The 16866-nt window shown below is 42.7% G+C and overlaps 1 protein-coding gene and 1 pseudogene across 1 annotated transcript; one reads left to right on the top strand and one right to left on the bottom strand.

Moving 5' to 3' along the window:
• The first annotated feature begins 3928 nt into the window (after positions 1-3928).
• LOC121769159 (squamosa promoter-binding-like protein 17) lies at positions 3929-5967 on the top strand. The gene is made up of 2 exons (XM_042165869.1): positions 3929-4750; positions 5221-5967. The coding sequence occupies exons 1-2, from the start codon at positions 4467-4469 to the stop codon at positions 5834-5836; spliced, it is 900 nt and encodes a 299-aa protein (XP_042021803.1). The 5' UTR covers positions 3929-4466; the 3' UTR covers positions 5837-5967.
• A 708-nt stretch (positions 5968-6675) lies between these two features.
• LOC121766777 lies at positions 6676-16866 on the bottom strand (annotated as a pseudogene).

Raw genomic sequence — 16866 nt, 5'->3', positions numbered from 1 at the left:
TTATGGGACTCGCGAAAATAAAAAGTGTCCTTATTTTTATAGGATGGAGGGAGTATTATATGTTTGAATTCGAATCAGCACGAAATAAGAATGGACGTCATTAGCGATCTTATTTTAATAAGTGGAAAGAAGTATTAAATGTTTATGTTCGTGTTTGTATTTACGCATATCATTACGTTAGTACAAAAAATAACGGTGATTAGAAAAGTATTACTTGTTGGATTATGGGACCCACATTATTATTAGTGTTTAATTGTGGGTCATAGTGTTATAAGTTACAAATAAATTGATACATATGAGTAATGAGTTTGGGAGAACTTTCTATAAATGAAAATGTGATAGTACTATTTTTATAAGACTGACGAAAAAGGAAGTGTCCTTATTTTTTTAGGACGGAGGGAGTATTATATGTTTGGATTCGAACTAGCACAAAATAAGAATGGTATTCATTAGCGATCTTATTTTAATAAGTGGAAAGAAGTATTAAATGTTTATGTATTTACGCATATCATTACGTTAGTACAAAAAATAACGGTGATTATGCTAAAAGTTAAATTATGGAACCGTAATTGGTCCTAAAAGTATTATTTATTGGATTGTGGGACCCACATTATTATTAGTGTTTAATTGTGAGCCCTAGTGTTATAAGTTGTAAATATATTGATGCATATGAGTAATGAGTTTGGGAGAACTTTCTATAAATGAAAATGTGATAGTACTATTTTTATTAGACTGACGAAAAAGTAAAGTGTCATTATTTTTATAGGACGAAGGAAGTATTATACATTTGGATTCGAATAAGCACGAATTAAGAATGGAAGTCATTAGTGATCTTATTTTAATAAGTGGAAAAATATTAAATACTCCCTCCGTCCCACAAGAATATGCACTCTTTTCATTTTAGTCCATCCCACAAAAATATGCACTTTCTAACTTTGGAAACTCTTTTATCCCTAATAACGTGGGATCCATTCTCCATTAACAATACTTTAATTACTTTTCTTTCTACCTCTCTCTTACTTTATCAATTTTGCATTAAAATCTGTGCCGACTGGCGAACACAAAGTGCATTTTCTTTTGATGAAGGGAGTATTTATGTTCGCTTTGTATTTATGTGTATCATTACGTTAGTACAAAAAATAACGGTGATTATGAAAAAAGTTAAGTTATGTAACCATAATTGATTCTCAAAGTATTACAGGTTGGATCGTAATTTCAAATTTATTAGATGAGACACATGTGACTGACTTCGCTTTATTATCGGCAAAATGAAAATATCAAAATAGCAATATTAATTCAATAAAAATATACTCCATCCGTCCACCATTAGGAGTCGCATTTCATTCTGGCACAATTTTTAATTGTTCAGAAGTTGAAATTTTTAATTTCGTAGTTTGTTTGTTCTTTCTCCTTAATTTCTATTTTTATTTTTCACTTTTTTTTTTACTATAGAGCCCACATCACGTGAGCCGAACTGTGGTTGGGATGTGGCACATGTGGACTTTGTTGTGGTTAGATGTTCTTATAATAGGGATGTGGTAAAAAAATAACTAATTTTCAATATAGAACTAAGAACGAGTATTAAAAATATCAAAACAACGATATAAGTTTATTGAATTATTTCTTAGTTATGTATTAAAAATTACTAGTTAGCATTATATTGCGACCGTCATGTAATAAATTTATCATTAGATTTTAAATAGTCAAATACTATATGAAATATATTTCAACCATTAAAATTCAAACAAATATAAATATTGTAACCATTTTTACATACTCCCTCTGTCTAATTAAAAATTCTCCACTTCCCTTTTTGATTTGTCCCAACCAAAATGACCAATTACTAAAAATAAAAACACTTTTATGTCTACTTTATTTTAAATTCAAATCTACTTAAGGACATCAGCAGTGGGGCGCCCTAAGGCACGCCACGTCATCAGTTTTATCCTCCTTCCCCCCCACCTGGAGTGGGGCGCCCTAAGGCGCGCCACATCATCATTTTATTGTTTTGTTTAATTAATTTAAATGTTTTCAAATAACAAGTAATGAGTAAATAAAAAACGTCTAAATAACAAATGGCGACGCATTAATAAAAAAAAGTTACACCATTCAACTTACAAAAAAAACAACTAAGTCGGTGCAATTCCCAACTTCCGACGCAGCTCATCGATTAACACCCGGAGATATTCGGCTTCGTCGGGGTCGGTACACTTCTTGAGGGCCTTGTGCGTCTGCAATAACGTCCTCGCCATCGACGCTGTTGCCAACGACTCAAACGCGGTGGCCGTCTGGGTCGGGAGCGTTTCCGGGAACAGAGATGGGTTAGCAGCGGTCGAGGATGAGGTCGCGGCCGCCTTCCCTTTGGCCTTCGCAGCCTTGACGCCGGGAGGACACCGGTGTGCCGGAACTCCCTTCATCCACGTACATCCGGTTGAGGTCCACCGGGTGATTGCCGCTGCCGCTGCTAGTGTAATCACCAGCTTCGGTGGTCTTCGTCCTCTTCGGCGCACCAGTGTGCAGAATTCCACATTGGAACTTCTGATTGTCCCTCAAGAGCGTCCAGATGGCCTCGTGCTTGAAGTCAGCGTACATCGACCGGTACGACAACAGCGCTTTAGCACGCACGTCGCTCAAGCTCTCGCCGCTCCCCTGTGCCCGCGTGAACTTCTCGAACTCCGCCGCGTACAAGTTCACTTGCTTCTTCACTTGATCCCAGTGCTTGCGGAGTTGCTCACGTTTGCGCTTGTACGCGGTCGGCGGCTTGGCCTCATTGTAGAGGCCGGCGATGCGCTCCTAGTACGCGACCTGCCTCTGGTTGTTCGCGAAAATCGGGTCTTCCGATATATCTACCCAACACCGGGCCAAAATGAGGGTTTCGTCGTCGGTGTAGTTCGTACGGCCGAGGGCGTACTCATCGCAATTTCCGGGAGGCGGCAACTTCTGCGCCCGCTGCCGGTTCCACTTCTTTTTGGCTGGGGCGGAAGCAGTCGCGGCGGGTTCGGGATCGGCCGTTGCGGCGTCACGGCGGGAGGGAATGCTTGGTCGGTTTGGAGACGGCTCCATGTCAGACAACCCGTACGATTCCGTACTAAAATCGGGATCGTACTGGGTGTCGCCGTCGAACGAACGATATTCGCCGGGTTCTGTACCCGGCCAACGCGCCTCTCCGCTAAACATAGGACTATTGGGACTTGAATCCATTTCGTAGTAATTATATAAGTGTAATAAGTTTCGAAAGTGAAATCGTGAAATGAAATTACAAATGAACTCTATTTATAAAAAAAGGAAACCGCGTGCCATCGTCCACGTAGCCCACAGTGGGCCGGACGATGGCGAGGACGATGGCCTATCGTCCGCGGCCATCGTCCGCGTAGGCCGCAATGGGGCGGACGATGGGCATCGTCCGCGCTATACTCCACGCCCTTAGTATAGGGCGCGACGATCGTCCGCGGCCTATGTCACGCACCCGCAATGGGGCGGACGATGCGCGCCATCGGGCGTGCCATCGTCCACCCCATTGCGGATGGCCTAACAAACATACAGCCAAACACGTATGCACATATAATCAAATACTCCCTCCCTCCCTTAAATTCAAATCTATCAAATACTCCCTCCCTCCCTTAAATTCAAATCTACTTAACAAACATATAGCCAAACACGTATAATCAAATACTCCCTCCATCCCTGAAAATTTGTCACTTATTTTCATTTTCGTTCGTTCCTAAAAATTTGTCACATTTCACTTTTATCATTTTTAGTAGTGAGCCTCACATTTCACTAACTAATTCTAATTCACATTATTTTATTATATAAATATAGGACTCATGTACCATTAACTTTTTCAATTTATTTTTTATTACATTTATTAAAATTCGGGCGGGTCAAATACGAAGAACTTAATTAATTATCAAAATATTTTAGTTCAAGGAAAGTGCTTGTTCAAACACAAAGAGTCATCCTGGTTTGCTCAGTGCCTGAAATGAGTAAGAATTCACCCATAACAATAAATGAAGCTTAAGGTAGACCTCAGAAACAACAGATTACAGAGAAGAAAGAGCTGGTTGAATGTAGTCTTTAAATAGAGAGAGAGAGAGAGAGAGAGAGAGAGAGAGAGATAGCAGAATGAAGGCTACAAGAAAAAAAAACGACAGATGAGTTATTGTTCAAAAAAAGAGAAGTCTAAAAACCAATCAAAAACCCCATGAAGCTCTCTTAGTTCTTTTCTTCTCAATTATTTTCTGCAGAGGCTGAGAGAGAGAGAGAGAAACAAAACACTGCTTCTCTGTTTCACACTCTCCAAGCTGCCACCACCTACATGACTCCACACACACTCCCATTTCAAGAAAAATCAATACTTCTGCTTTGAATATTTCCAAGAAAACTACTGTATTCCTGACCCCCTTTTCCAATTCCTCCTCAACTGTTTTCCCAATAAATAAAAATCCAATCTTTATTCATCTTGATGCATGATATATGATGATAGAGGTGTAGCCTTCAAGAAAATGGAAAAGGGCTCATCCTCCTCTTCTTCATCAGGTGGTGGTGAGGCTGGCTCCATGAATGCCTCCCCGGCCAAGAAGGGGAGGACTGCGGTGGTGCAGCCGCCTAGGTGCCAGGTGGAGGGGTGTTTAGTAGATCTGAGTGGTTCTAAGGCTTATTATTGCAGGCATAAAGTTTGTGGTATGCACTCAAAGTCGCCAATGGTGATTGTTGCTGGCCTTGAGCAAAGGTTTTGCCAGCAGTGCAGCAGGTTTCAGATGTTTTGTCTTTTTTCAAGATTCAATTTTTTTGATTATGTGGTGTGAGAGAGACACATGTAATTCATAATCTTGCTTTTGTCAGAGATAAGATTATGTTGTCTGTTCTAATAATTGATTCTGTTTGCTGCTTTTGAAAGAGTTGGGGATGTGATTGTGATTGTGCATCATTTGCTTTAGGACTCATGTTATTTTTGTTGTGATGTGGCTCTCCATCTTCATTTTCTTTGTCTGGGCATTATTGGCTATGATTTTGTGGGACTTTGATTTTTATTCTGTGGATTCATGGGAGAACTAAAAAATATGTAATCTTGAAATGGAAATTATGTAGTTCAATGGATAACTATTTTGGTTAGGATTCGTTGTTAGTGTTAGTTATAAGCTTCATGGTGAACTAGTCTCTGGCCTTACTTTGTGTAGATATTAAACACCCTATACTAAACATTTTTTTTGGCTTTCTCAGGTTCCATCAACTGCCCGAATTCGACCAAGGGAAAAGGAGTTGCCGGAGGCGCCTTGCTGGCCACAACGAGCGCAGGAGGAAGCCACCTCCGGGCCCTTTACCATCATCGCGCTATGCAAGCCTCTCTCCTTCAGTGTTAACCGGAGGTCCGGAGACGGACTTGGGCACCTACTCAGCATTCGGTGGGAGAGATCTGTGGCCGGACTCATCCACGAGCACAGGAAACTTCCAGCTTCCGTGGCAGATGAGCTCACAAGCAGCTTCTCTCCTGCAAGGCTCCTCAACAAGGTCTAGTTACGCCTCCGCAGAGGACTGTTTCAACGGGATCTCCGACTCCACCAGTGCTCTCTCTCTTCTGTCAAACGAGCCGTGGGGCTCGAGAAGCCAAGTCTTGGATCTTGGAGTCAGCAGTTTTCTTGCCACCAATGGTGCAGCCGAGGTCGACCTGATCGGTCCATACCCCTCCTGGGATTTCAGAGGTGATCACTCTCTCCATGAGATGATGCCCCCTGACCCTACCAGTATGGACCGAGGGTTGGCTCAGCCAGGCGACGGACCGCGCCACGAGTTCGAGCCTTCCAGTAGCTATGATTCTTTCGGCAACCACATGATTTAGTCATTTTGAGCCTTGTTTCCTTGTGTGTTTTTCTCATGATTGTGTTTATTGAGACATTGATTTGTTCGTTTTGTTGTGCTTTTTTGGACTAAAATACTTGGTCATCCAATTCGAGAATTATTTGTTGTGAATCAATTTTGCATTTATGTAATTAAGTTGAGCTTTATATGTTTAGGTTTTGGTTAAGTTCAATCTTCTTAATCATCGTATTCAATCATGTTTACGATTTTGATGACATTTTAGGTCTAGTTCAATAGTGTAACCAAAGATACAAAAATACTAAACGTCATAATTTATTTTAGGGATATTGGCACCTAAAATCATAGAACTTTCAAAAAGTTGGTTTTTTCCCATGAACTTTGAAATTGACAAATAATATCATGAACTTTACCTCGAGTTTATTATTTCTCACCAATGAAAAAATTCCGGCAAATAATATCACGATACGGATTTTTTTTCGTAATTTCTCAATAACAACTTCGAGAGTTTCAAGATTTTCAATCTTTGAGAATAGTTTTTCTTGAGATACACCCTCCAAAGTTGTTCTTCAATTTATTAATATAGCCAGAATTTTTTCACTGGTAAGAAATAACAAACTCATAGTAACGTTTGTGATATTATTTGTCAATTTCAAAATTCGTGGAAAAAACCCAACTTTTTAAAAGTTCCATGATATTAGGTGCCAATAGCCCTTTATTTTAATGGCTCTCAACTCAAAATGCAAATTTGTAATTAGTGTAGAGATTATCTATTTCGAAAAAACCTAAACCTTTGAACATTATGATGCCAACTATTGCTATTACGAAAAGAATAGTTCTTGGAGGAAAAATGCACTCGGCTATATCAAGATGTAGGGATGAAATATTGAAGAAAAAGACGAATATCTTTGTGCAAGCATTCAACATATAACCAGACATTACCATATAACCAGTCCTTGAAACATGAATGGAGAGCACTTGACAGTTCCCGTTTCCTATTCTCCTCAAGTTGAGATTCTTTCAATATTTGCTTTACTTCTTCCAAGCTTTTGGCCTGCATGTTCAACAAAACATATGATCAACACGATATCAATAAATGCCCAGATGACATAAAATTACATGAACATACGTTTTTCTGCTTAGATGCAAGGTATATTTCAGGTAAAGGAAAAGGGTTATCTTTTGTGGAACCAGATTGATCGCCTTCCAACCAATTTGGAATCTGAGGATGACAAGAAGATATTAGCATGTGTCAGAAATTAACACGAAATGAAAAGGACTGAAGACCAACATGTAAGAACCACAACAGGCAAATGGTAATACTAATTCCTATAGATAGCATTCCGCATTCTGATATGCGGACTAGAGTATTGCGCCCTTCAACAATATTTGGTCACCTAGATAGTCCACCATATGGGCACGTACCACAAGGTCGATAAATTGATCAGGGTCCAAGCGTGTAGCAGATTCAGCTTGCGCATCCGACACACCAGCAGGATGTGATAATGAGTCATGTGGATCAACTGCTCCAAGTGTAATGGATTCATCCCACCTGTTGATGTTTGGGTCTACACCAACTAGATTCACGTGCTTCCCCAGTTGGGAGTAGAATATAATATGTAGCCACCTATTGAATATTAAAATCAGAGGATTCCTGTAACCAACACTCTATTTAACGGAAAATATTACTCCAAGAACTCTTTTTATGGTAAGGGATCCAAACTTGTTTCAATCCACATAATTGCGTGTGTAGTTTAGTGTAGCTCATGACCAACCAATATTTGAAGCATGATATAATCTCAGCATAAAGATTCGACTCGGCAGACCAAGTTAAAATGAAACTAACCTGCAATTTATGATTGTCACCAAGAATGAGAGGTTGCTGATTAACCCCCAAGAAGAATACACATTCTCGACAGTTTCATATGCAGATACGTCTTGCTGCAGTAATCAGATGAACACGTTCACAGTGTTCAACCCTAATGGCCTGTAAGAGAATCACCTTTTTACACCACCATGTAATGCATCATACTAAAGATATCACATCATACACTGAATTCAGCAATCATAGTACATATGTATAGTTGGCCATGATTTAATTGCATTTAATTCAATTAAATTGACAAGATAGCCTTTAGCGGTAACATTATTCCAAGCCATATATCATCTGAACACACAAATTCGTGAATACCTTGCCAACGGCCCCAATGACAATAGTTGCATCAGAGCATCCATAAACTGTTGCATATTTGAGTGGCGCCAAAATGTAAATAACTGATTCATGACATTTGACAACCTGAACAAAGTCACAAACAAAGCAAGCACAAAGAGGTAAGCTCTTGAATAAATTTTCACAACACATGGGAGTAAAAAATGTCATACCAAAACATTGCTTGCACAATCAGGGTTTCACATACTAAGTCACATGAAAAGTGATTTTCGCAATTTCGCTCATAATAAATCTTTGGCTCAAGCCTCAGCATGAAGGCAAGACTACTTTAACAGAAATGTATTTTTCTTTGCTTCTTTTCATATCCAAGGTCAAGAGGAATGCAGAATAGGTAGAAAGAAACAAAAAAAAATCAATTATAAATAGAAGTTACAATTCAAATTCCATCTCATGCTAATTAAGGAAAGAGCTAAATCACTATCTATTTAATAGGGACAAGCACAATTCAGGTGACATCATACTGCACTTTATACTCAAACTATATGCTCGTCATTAGTGTATTAGTCTGTACATAATCTGCAGTTCTATACTTAAACAACTTAAGACAAGATTGGTTTTGCTAATGCATCACAATAGACAAGTAAGATCATGGAGGGTTAGCGAGTTGAAATTGACAAAAAAAATCACCTTTACAGATGTACCCTTAAGATCAGATGCTTGTTTAACACATGACGATTTGGAGACCCCCTCAATGAAACTTGGACCTCTTGTACTGCTCGACGGTTTTAACGTAGTGCCAACATCAGCCATTTGAACATCCTGATCAGAACTACTGGGCCCATTTTCCTTTGGGGAAACTCTATCAGCAATATGCTCCTGCGTTGAGGATATACTTTGGAGAAGCCAGTCGAGAACTTTGATGCAGGAACAGGAGCAGCGGGCATGTCAGGATCTGAATTTGCGAAAAAAGGAGTACTTAGGCTCAAAGGGACTTTAGCAATTCCCTTCTCCCCGAAGTACATCAGAAACCCAAGATGCTCAAATTATCCATGGACAAGACCTACCAGTGAGAATTAAAGATTACTCAGCATTTCAACAGAAATCAGGAGTTGCATTTCAATTTCAAACCACATGACACCAAAGAAATTTGAAAAGATATACACAACCAGAAAAGAGAGTGGAAAACTGGTTCTCACAACATAGAAGCATTCACCAACTACATATGTAAAGAACTCGACTCTACAGTCTACATAATGGCAGAACACAACAACGAAATTCACATACCAGAGAGTCATCACCTTCCCCTTCACTGGAATCTGCCAAAAGAGAGAGAATATTGCCAATGTGCTTATGCAAATAGGACAGCTGATGGACCTCTTCATCAGCTTGAGATGGCATAAACCTACGACTGTTGCTGCGCACCAACTGCAGTCGATAACAACCACCCATCATTACTTTTACACTCATACAAGATGGCAACCATTGCATTTCATCCAAAAACAGTAGCCGTAAATAGTAATCCCAATTTAGGTTCAAAAATTGCAAGCACTGGTCAAATAAGTCTACCTACAAGTGCTAATTAGTGGTTTCAACAAGTGATCCTACTTAAAACTTACAAAAAATCGGTAGTTCCGAATACAGTTGCATTCATACCTATAGTTTGAAAACCTCCGAATACAGTTGCATTCATACCTATAGTTTGAAAACCGCGGCGCTCCCCTCTCCTTTCCTTCTCCCAGTCCCCGGTGCGACCAAATTATCAAACAACAACATCAAGCATTTACAAGCAACGGTGGATAAACCTAATACATTCCAAAATTAGCAAGGATTAGCACCTGTAACGGCAATAGGACGGAGAGGAACCCATCGAAAGCCGAGGTCGACGGCCAGACGTCGGCAACAGCTGCGGAATCCCTATGCACTTTCGGAAGCAATCTCTTGTAACTCTGTATATACAAAAATATGAGCAAATCAAACACATTAGCGCCAATTGCATCGATCTCCTTCGAAATTCCGGCTTTGAGCAATGGATCAGACTCGTCGTGTGAAACCGATGAAATTGTCTCGATTATGAGGCGCGATTGGTCAATTGGAATTTGAAGGACTCGAGCTAGGGTGTCTAAATTGACCCGATGGTCGGAATCGGAGGAGAGGAGAGCTGATTTGAGCTGCGATAGGGCCTGGGCGCCGTCAGTGAAGATCAGTTTGGGGATTGGGAGCAGGCCATGCTCGAAGAGCTCGCGCCGCGGGCGGAGGTGGTAGGCGGAGGTGGTAGGCGGAGGTTGGTGTTGGTGGCTCTAAGGCAATCCACTACATTGTTCCTATACCGTTCCTAAACAATTCCTTAAACTACTATTTGCGGGAACACTGTACTTTTTTACTCCATTCCTTAACGGTTAAGGAACGGAGGGTTGCAGGTTCCGTTCCTTAGTTAAGGAATCGACCTGCAACCCTCCGTTCCTTAACCGTTCCTTAACCGTTCCTTAAATTACTATTCATTCAATTTCATTTTTTATTTTTATTTCCAACTCAATTCAATTAAAACAAACACACTTTAATAAAAAAACAAACACACTTTATTAAAAAACACACAACATTAAAACAAAGTTACAACTTAAACTTAAAAAAATAAAAAGCACACAATTAAAATCCTAAAAAAATAAAAGTACACAATTTTAATAATTTAATCCGTCAAAGTTTGCCCAAATGTGCTCAATTAGATCCTGTTGGAGTTGGGTGTGTGCGCTAGAGTCGCGTGTCCTTGCACGAATAGATAACCGTTCTTGTATAGACGGATGCGCTCCACTTCGAGGCGGACTACTTGCGGTTGAGCTTCCGGGGGATTCGGGGTCGAACCAATTTCCCGCCTCGGGTCCTTCGTCTTGGACAATCATGTTGTGCAAGATTATACACGTATACATGATGTCGACCATGTTCTCCATGAACCACGTACGAGCCGGAGCTTTGATGATGTTGAAGCGCGCTTGAAGAACCCCGAACGCCCTCTTCACATCCTTGCGAGCGGCCTCCTGCTTCTGCGCAAAAAGAGCCTGCTTTGGGTTCGCAGACCCACTGGACGTCTTCACGAAGGTAGGCCACTTCGGGTAGATGCCATCGGCGAGATAGTACCCCATTTTATAAAGCCGGTTGTTGGCGACGAAGTTGATGGCCGGCGCTTTACCATCCAAAACTTCGGTCAAGAGGTCGGACTGGTGGAGCACGTTTACTGGCGGCTTCCTCCCGGTTATGATGGATGTACGTACAGGAGCGTCGTTGGAGCGGTGCGGCTTCTTCCGCCTCCCGTCGTCGATCTTCTTCAAGTGATTGTTCCAATATTTGACGCATTTGTTCAAAAGGATCCATTAGTTTGATTAAATTTGGGAGAAGAAAAACAGTGTTGATTTGATATGAAAATTGGGGTGGAAATAGAGAGGATTTGAGAGGAATATATGTGTGTTTGTGAGTGAAATGAGTATGAAATAGGAGTATTTATAGAGTAAATAAATTTAAATAAATAAATAAAAAATGGCAAAAAAAAACAGTAACAATACCGTTGCAAAAAAAAAATTTATTAAATTCGATTTTTTTAAAAAAAAATCGAATTATTGCGTCACCGTGACGACGCCCACTCGCGGGAGGCCGCCACGTCGCCTCGGCGTGGCGGAATGTGTCGTGCCGCGTCTCGCGGGAACGGCACCCGGCACGGAATGGCGACGACACGGGCGGCTGCAACGCGTGCTGCCGCGGTTCCGTTCCTCCGGAACGAAATAAGGCACCGCAACGGCACGCGTTGCGGGTACTCTAAGTGTCCACTATGGAGTGGACGCGGCTGTAGCCGCGAGGGTGGGCGAGGGGCGGCGGATTATAGTGGACAAGTTGTCCGCCCCGGGGGCGGACGCGGCGAGGGGGGCGAGAGGCGGCAGACGCGCGATAGCCGGGTGCGGGGCGAGGACGCGGCGGGGGGCTATAGCCGCGCCTATAGTGGACGACATAGCCGCGGCGAATTAGCTGGTTGCGTGGAATTTGAAATTTTTTTACACTCCCTCTATAAATACCACACCCCCTACTTATTTTTCACCATTTTCACAAAATCCATCCACTCACTATCCACACAACCACTCTCTAAAAAATGAATCGAGGAGACGACGACTCACCCGACTCTCAGGAATCGGGATATGACACCAATACATCACACCCATCGGGTTTTGCCGGATATGGCACCACTCCGTCCCAGTATTGGAATTGGAATCAATCTCCCCCACCGTGGGCATCGAGTCCACCCCTTCCTCCATCTCAGCCGTGGAGGTCTTCTCCAACGCCGCCACCTTTACAGCGGAATCTGAGTCGTTCCGCATTTGGAGATTACAGACCCAACCCAGACGCGTTTCACCAGCCGTGGCCGGGTTTCCCTTTCCAAGCCAGCCAATCTTCGATCACCGAAGCAGATCAAGACTCATTTGATACTATGATGGGTCTGCTCAGTTCCGGCATCCCAGATACGCCGGCAGCGCGGGTGGAAACGCCCGTTCCAACCCGAGGAGGTAGCGGCAGTCGGGGCCCTGGTGGCGGTAGGGGCGGAGGCCCTAGGGGTGGAGGCGGCAGTCGTGGCACCGGCAACGTCGGTGGACGCTCGGGCAGCTGGCCCGGCATTGCGAGTAGCGAGGGCAGTGGCGCCGGCGGTAGCGGTGGCTCTAATCAGGCCGAGGGGTCCAGCCGCGGCAAGCCATACACCAAAGACGAGAGCATTGCCGTGGCGAAGGCGTGGGATTCTATCACTTCGGACCCCGTGGTGGGCACCGATCAAGAGTCGGGGAGCTTTTGGAGGCGCGTCATGATGGCATACGAGGAATTCAAGCCCGACGGCGCCGAGAAGCGTGACCCAGAACAGATCCGAAAAAAATTCGGTAGGATTCTGCGGGCTACCAAGCTGTTCGCGTCCATATACGAGAACAACCTTCGCCAAGCCGAGAGTGGCCGAAGCGTAGAAGATGTGAAGACCCTATCGGAGGACCAATACCACAAGACGGGCGCGCCGAAGTTCACCTTGTGGGAGAAGTATCTTGTCCTCGCGGATTGTCCGAAATTCAGGTCGATCGTGGCACAAGAGGTGGGCACAGCTCCTGGCCGAAGCGCACAAGGCACAACCTTGCCGGGGAATACAGCAGTGGGAGCGGCTCGCACGAGTTCGAGCAGTCCGACGAGCAAGTCGAAGAGCCAGCCGCGACTCACATTAGGCGACGACGGCCCCCGGGACAACAGGCCTCTATCCGCAGCGCCAGAGGGGGTAGAAGTGCCTCCCGCCTAACGGCCTCTATGGACAACAAAACTGGGGCTATGGACAAAAACTGGGGCGGGGCTATTGGGCGTGTCCGCCTTATAGTGGACACTCTAATGGCTTATCGGCAGAGGAGGAAGAATCTGCCATAGGTCGAGGGCAGGAATGAAATTATAACTGTAAATTTGGGAAGATAGATTATTTGATTTGATTTACGAGGCAGGGCTTCATAAAAAATTCCACTACTCCCTCCTAGATATGCCCACGGTTCCGGAACCGCCGGTTTCGGTTTTGAAAATTGTCGAATCAAATCCGAACAGCGAGAGTGTTTTGCGGTTACGGTTTCACTTCTGAACTGGTAGTGTTTCTACGGTTTATTACGAATTTTTTCGGTTCTGAACCGTCGGTTTCCGACAGTTTTTTTTATAGTTCCGGCTCGGTTTTACTATTTTCTGGCGGTTTTTTCGGATCCAGTTTGAAACCGCCCTGAATCGGAGGTTCGGTCACAGTTTCGGTTCGGAAATTTTCGAACTGAACCACGATTCTAAAATAGACGGTTTCGGTCCGAAAAAATTCTCACAGTTCCAGTTTGGAACCGTAATCGCCTGTTATGGTTTCGCGGTTAACCGTCATAATTGTAAACCTTGGGCATCTCTACTCCCTCCGTCCATTAGGAGTCTCATTTGAGTTTGATGAAATGTAAAGGAAAGCGAGTGCAAAATATAGTGAAATATGAGTCTCATTTTTATATTATATAGTATTAGTTTTATAATACTCTCTTCGTCCCAGTTTAAGAGTCTTATTTTGTCATTTAAGCCCGTCCTAGTTTAAGAGTCCCATTTAGAATTTATCATATGTGGACATAAAATTTGACCTCATTATTCATCAAATTTACACTCAAATATCATTATTTTCATAAAAATAAACAAAAAAAAATGAAACATAACCTGCCCCCCAACCCCCCCCCCCAAACGCCCACCCCTCATTTGACTTTCTCACTCCTGTCTCTCCTTACTCTGGTCTCATCCCTTCCGATTGAAACCCTAATCGGCGCCTCCTATTATCTCATCTCTATCTCCGCCTACATCCATCACCGTTCGATTCTGTTGGACGACAAATGGGATGCAACGCCAGATTTTGATTCATTGCAATCTATGGACACCATCGTCCCTGAAACAGCACCGGAGGTCATTGACAGCTGGGAAATCGAACGAGCGGTCGATTGGTACCACCGATCGGAAAATATACGACCGTTTGGGGGCGTTGACGGGTCTGAAACTCCTCCACCGTCTGAGGTCTTCGACGGATCGAAACTCAACCACCGTCTGAGGGTTGTGACAGATCTGAAGGTGTTCCACCGTGCGAGGACTTTGACGGATCTGAATGTGTTCCACCGTCCGAGGGCTTTCACGACCGTGAATGTCTTCCACCGTGCGAAGACTTTGACGACTCTGAAACTTAGCCATCGTCCCGCCCTTTGACGACTCTGAAACGCAGTCACCGTCCCACCCCTTTGACGACTCTGAAACTCAGCCACCATCCCACCCCTTTGATGACTCTGAAACTCAACCACCGTCCTTATCAAAGGTGGTGTACACCGAGAATGAAAAAGCAATGTTGTTGATCTTGTTGCCTAGTCTCAAGGATCTCACCTAATCCCTCAATTAGTTGAGTATGATTTCTTCCTTGGCTATGTTGGTTTGTATGCTCCTCTATAATGAAGTTTTTCTGAGGGTAAAGCATGATAATCTATGTTTTCTCTGCATTGGTTGAATTATTGTGAATTTTGTCGTCCCTCTGATGGTTTGGAGGCTCTGATTTGCAATTTTTATGGACTTTGAATGGTTTGTTGGCTCTGATTTTGTGTTATACTCCTCTGTGATGAAGTTTTTCGAAGGGAAATGCATGGTAAGCTATGTTTTCTCTGCATTGGTTAGATTATTGTGAATTTTGCCACCCCTGTGATGGTTTTGAGGCTCTGATTTGTAATTTTTGTGACCTTTGAATAGTTTGTTGGCTCTGAATTTGTGTTATACTCCTCTATGATGAAGTTTTTCTGAGGGAAATGCATGATAAGCCATGTTTTCTCTGTTGGTTGGATTATTGTGAATTTTGCCACCCCTGTGATGGTTTGGAGGCTCTGATTTGCAATTTTTGTGACCTTTGAATGGTTTGTTGGCTCTGAATTTGTGTTATACTCCTCTGTGATGAAGTTTTTCTGAGTGACTTGCTTGAAAAGCCACCCCTATAATAGGTTTGGAGGCTTAAGCCATATGATGAAGCTTTTTTGATGGTTTTATACAAAACACACACACATACATCACTTACACCTGGTGTTCATACAAAATGCAGCTTATAGAATTGTGTCTGTAATGCAGCCTAGTTACCCTAACCCAAAATGCAGGCTATAACCCAAAAAAAAGTTTACATCCTAAACACCAACCTATTTTGATGCTTATACTGTAAACCCATGACCCAAGTGGCCTATCTAGAAACCTAAAACATTCCTTAGATATGTCTTATGAGGCACCCCCATTATTCGCAGGGAGTTGTAGATACTCCAAGCTTTCCCTTACCAGAGTCTCTTCAACTTCAAGTGAGGTAGGAAGCCCTACTGTCCTACACAACCTGTCTTTGTTCAAGTGGGGGATTTGTAGTTGTTGCCCCCATGGACTTCTAGTATCTTGCTGAAACAGCTTTGCAATGTTAAGAAAACATTGTTCAGAGTTTGTGGTGAGAGTTCCTCAAAAGAACTCCAAACATTACCCAACAATTCATCTATATTGGTGGCTAGTTTGTCATCTTGGAGTGACTGTATGGCCCTAAAAAGGCCAAGGTCCAACACAGTAGTGTCTGGAGAGTTGGGTGGTTGGCTAATTATATGGAATTGAAAACCATCAGAACTTGCAAGTGCCTCAAATTCTAGGTCAGAGGATTTCAGGTGGGGTTTGGCATTATCTTGTTGGATGTATATATCCTTGCTTGCATTGGTTGGCCACTTAGCCTTGATTGTTAGAATAATCTGTGCATGATGTATGAATGAATGAATGACTAAGTGATGACATTACCAATATTTGATAGTAATGTGACAGGAAAAAAATTTACATACCTGATAGAGGAGACATTCTCTCATTGCTTCCTTGTTAAATGATGAAATAGGCTTTGTCTCTAGTGTCCCTTTTGGCCTATTCTTTGACTTCCTTTTGGTTGCAACTTGCTGTGTGAATGGAAATATGCTTATTTTACCATCAAAGATGGTCTGCCCATCACTGCTAAATTGTGGCCTACTTACAACACACATGAACATCACTTTAGTGATGAATCTTTTTGACTTACAAGACCTGTAAGGCTCGTCCTCTTCCGGCAAAAGGTAGTACCGGTCTGTAGCCTTTGTCATGTAGAACCATTTATCGTCTATATGAACTGTGTTGTGCATTGCATGATAAAGAAGTTTACCTTCAGCTATAGTTGGTTGAATATGGGTAAGGCACCATCTCATCCTAGCAATTTTGTTTGCTTCAGTGAGTGCTGGCTTTATGGCATTTGTATGTGGTCTCACCTGATTATCCTTCACCCATCTACAAACTGTGGACTTGCTAACTTCCAT

This window comes from Salvia splendens, chromosome 15, assembly GCF_004379255.2.
Source record: "Salvia splendens isolate huo1 chromosome 15, SspV2, whole genome shotgun sequence".
Taxonomy (NCBI): domain Eukaryota; kingdom Viridiplantae; phylum Streptophyta; class Magnoliopsida; order Lamiales; family Lamiaceae; genus Salvia; species Salvia splendens.
This window is presented reverse-complemented; position numbering and strand designations above follow the sequence as displayed.

Coding starts and splice junctions, on each gene's coding strand:
- LOC121769159 (XM_042165869.1), top strand. CDS start 4,467: ATGATATATGATGATAGAGGTGTAGCCTTCAAGAAAATGGAAAAGGGC. Junction 4,751..5,220: donor TTTTGCCAGCAGTGCAGCAG/GTTTCAGATGTT, acceptor TGGCTTTCTCAG/GTTCCATCAACTGCCCGAAT.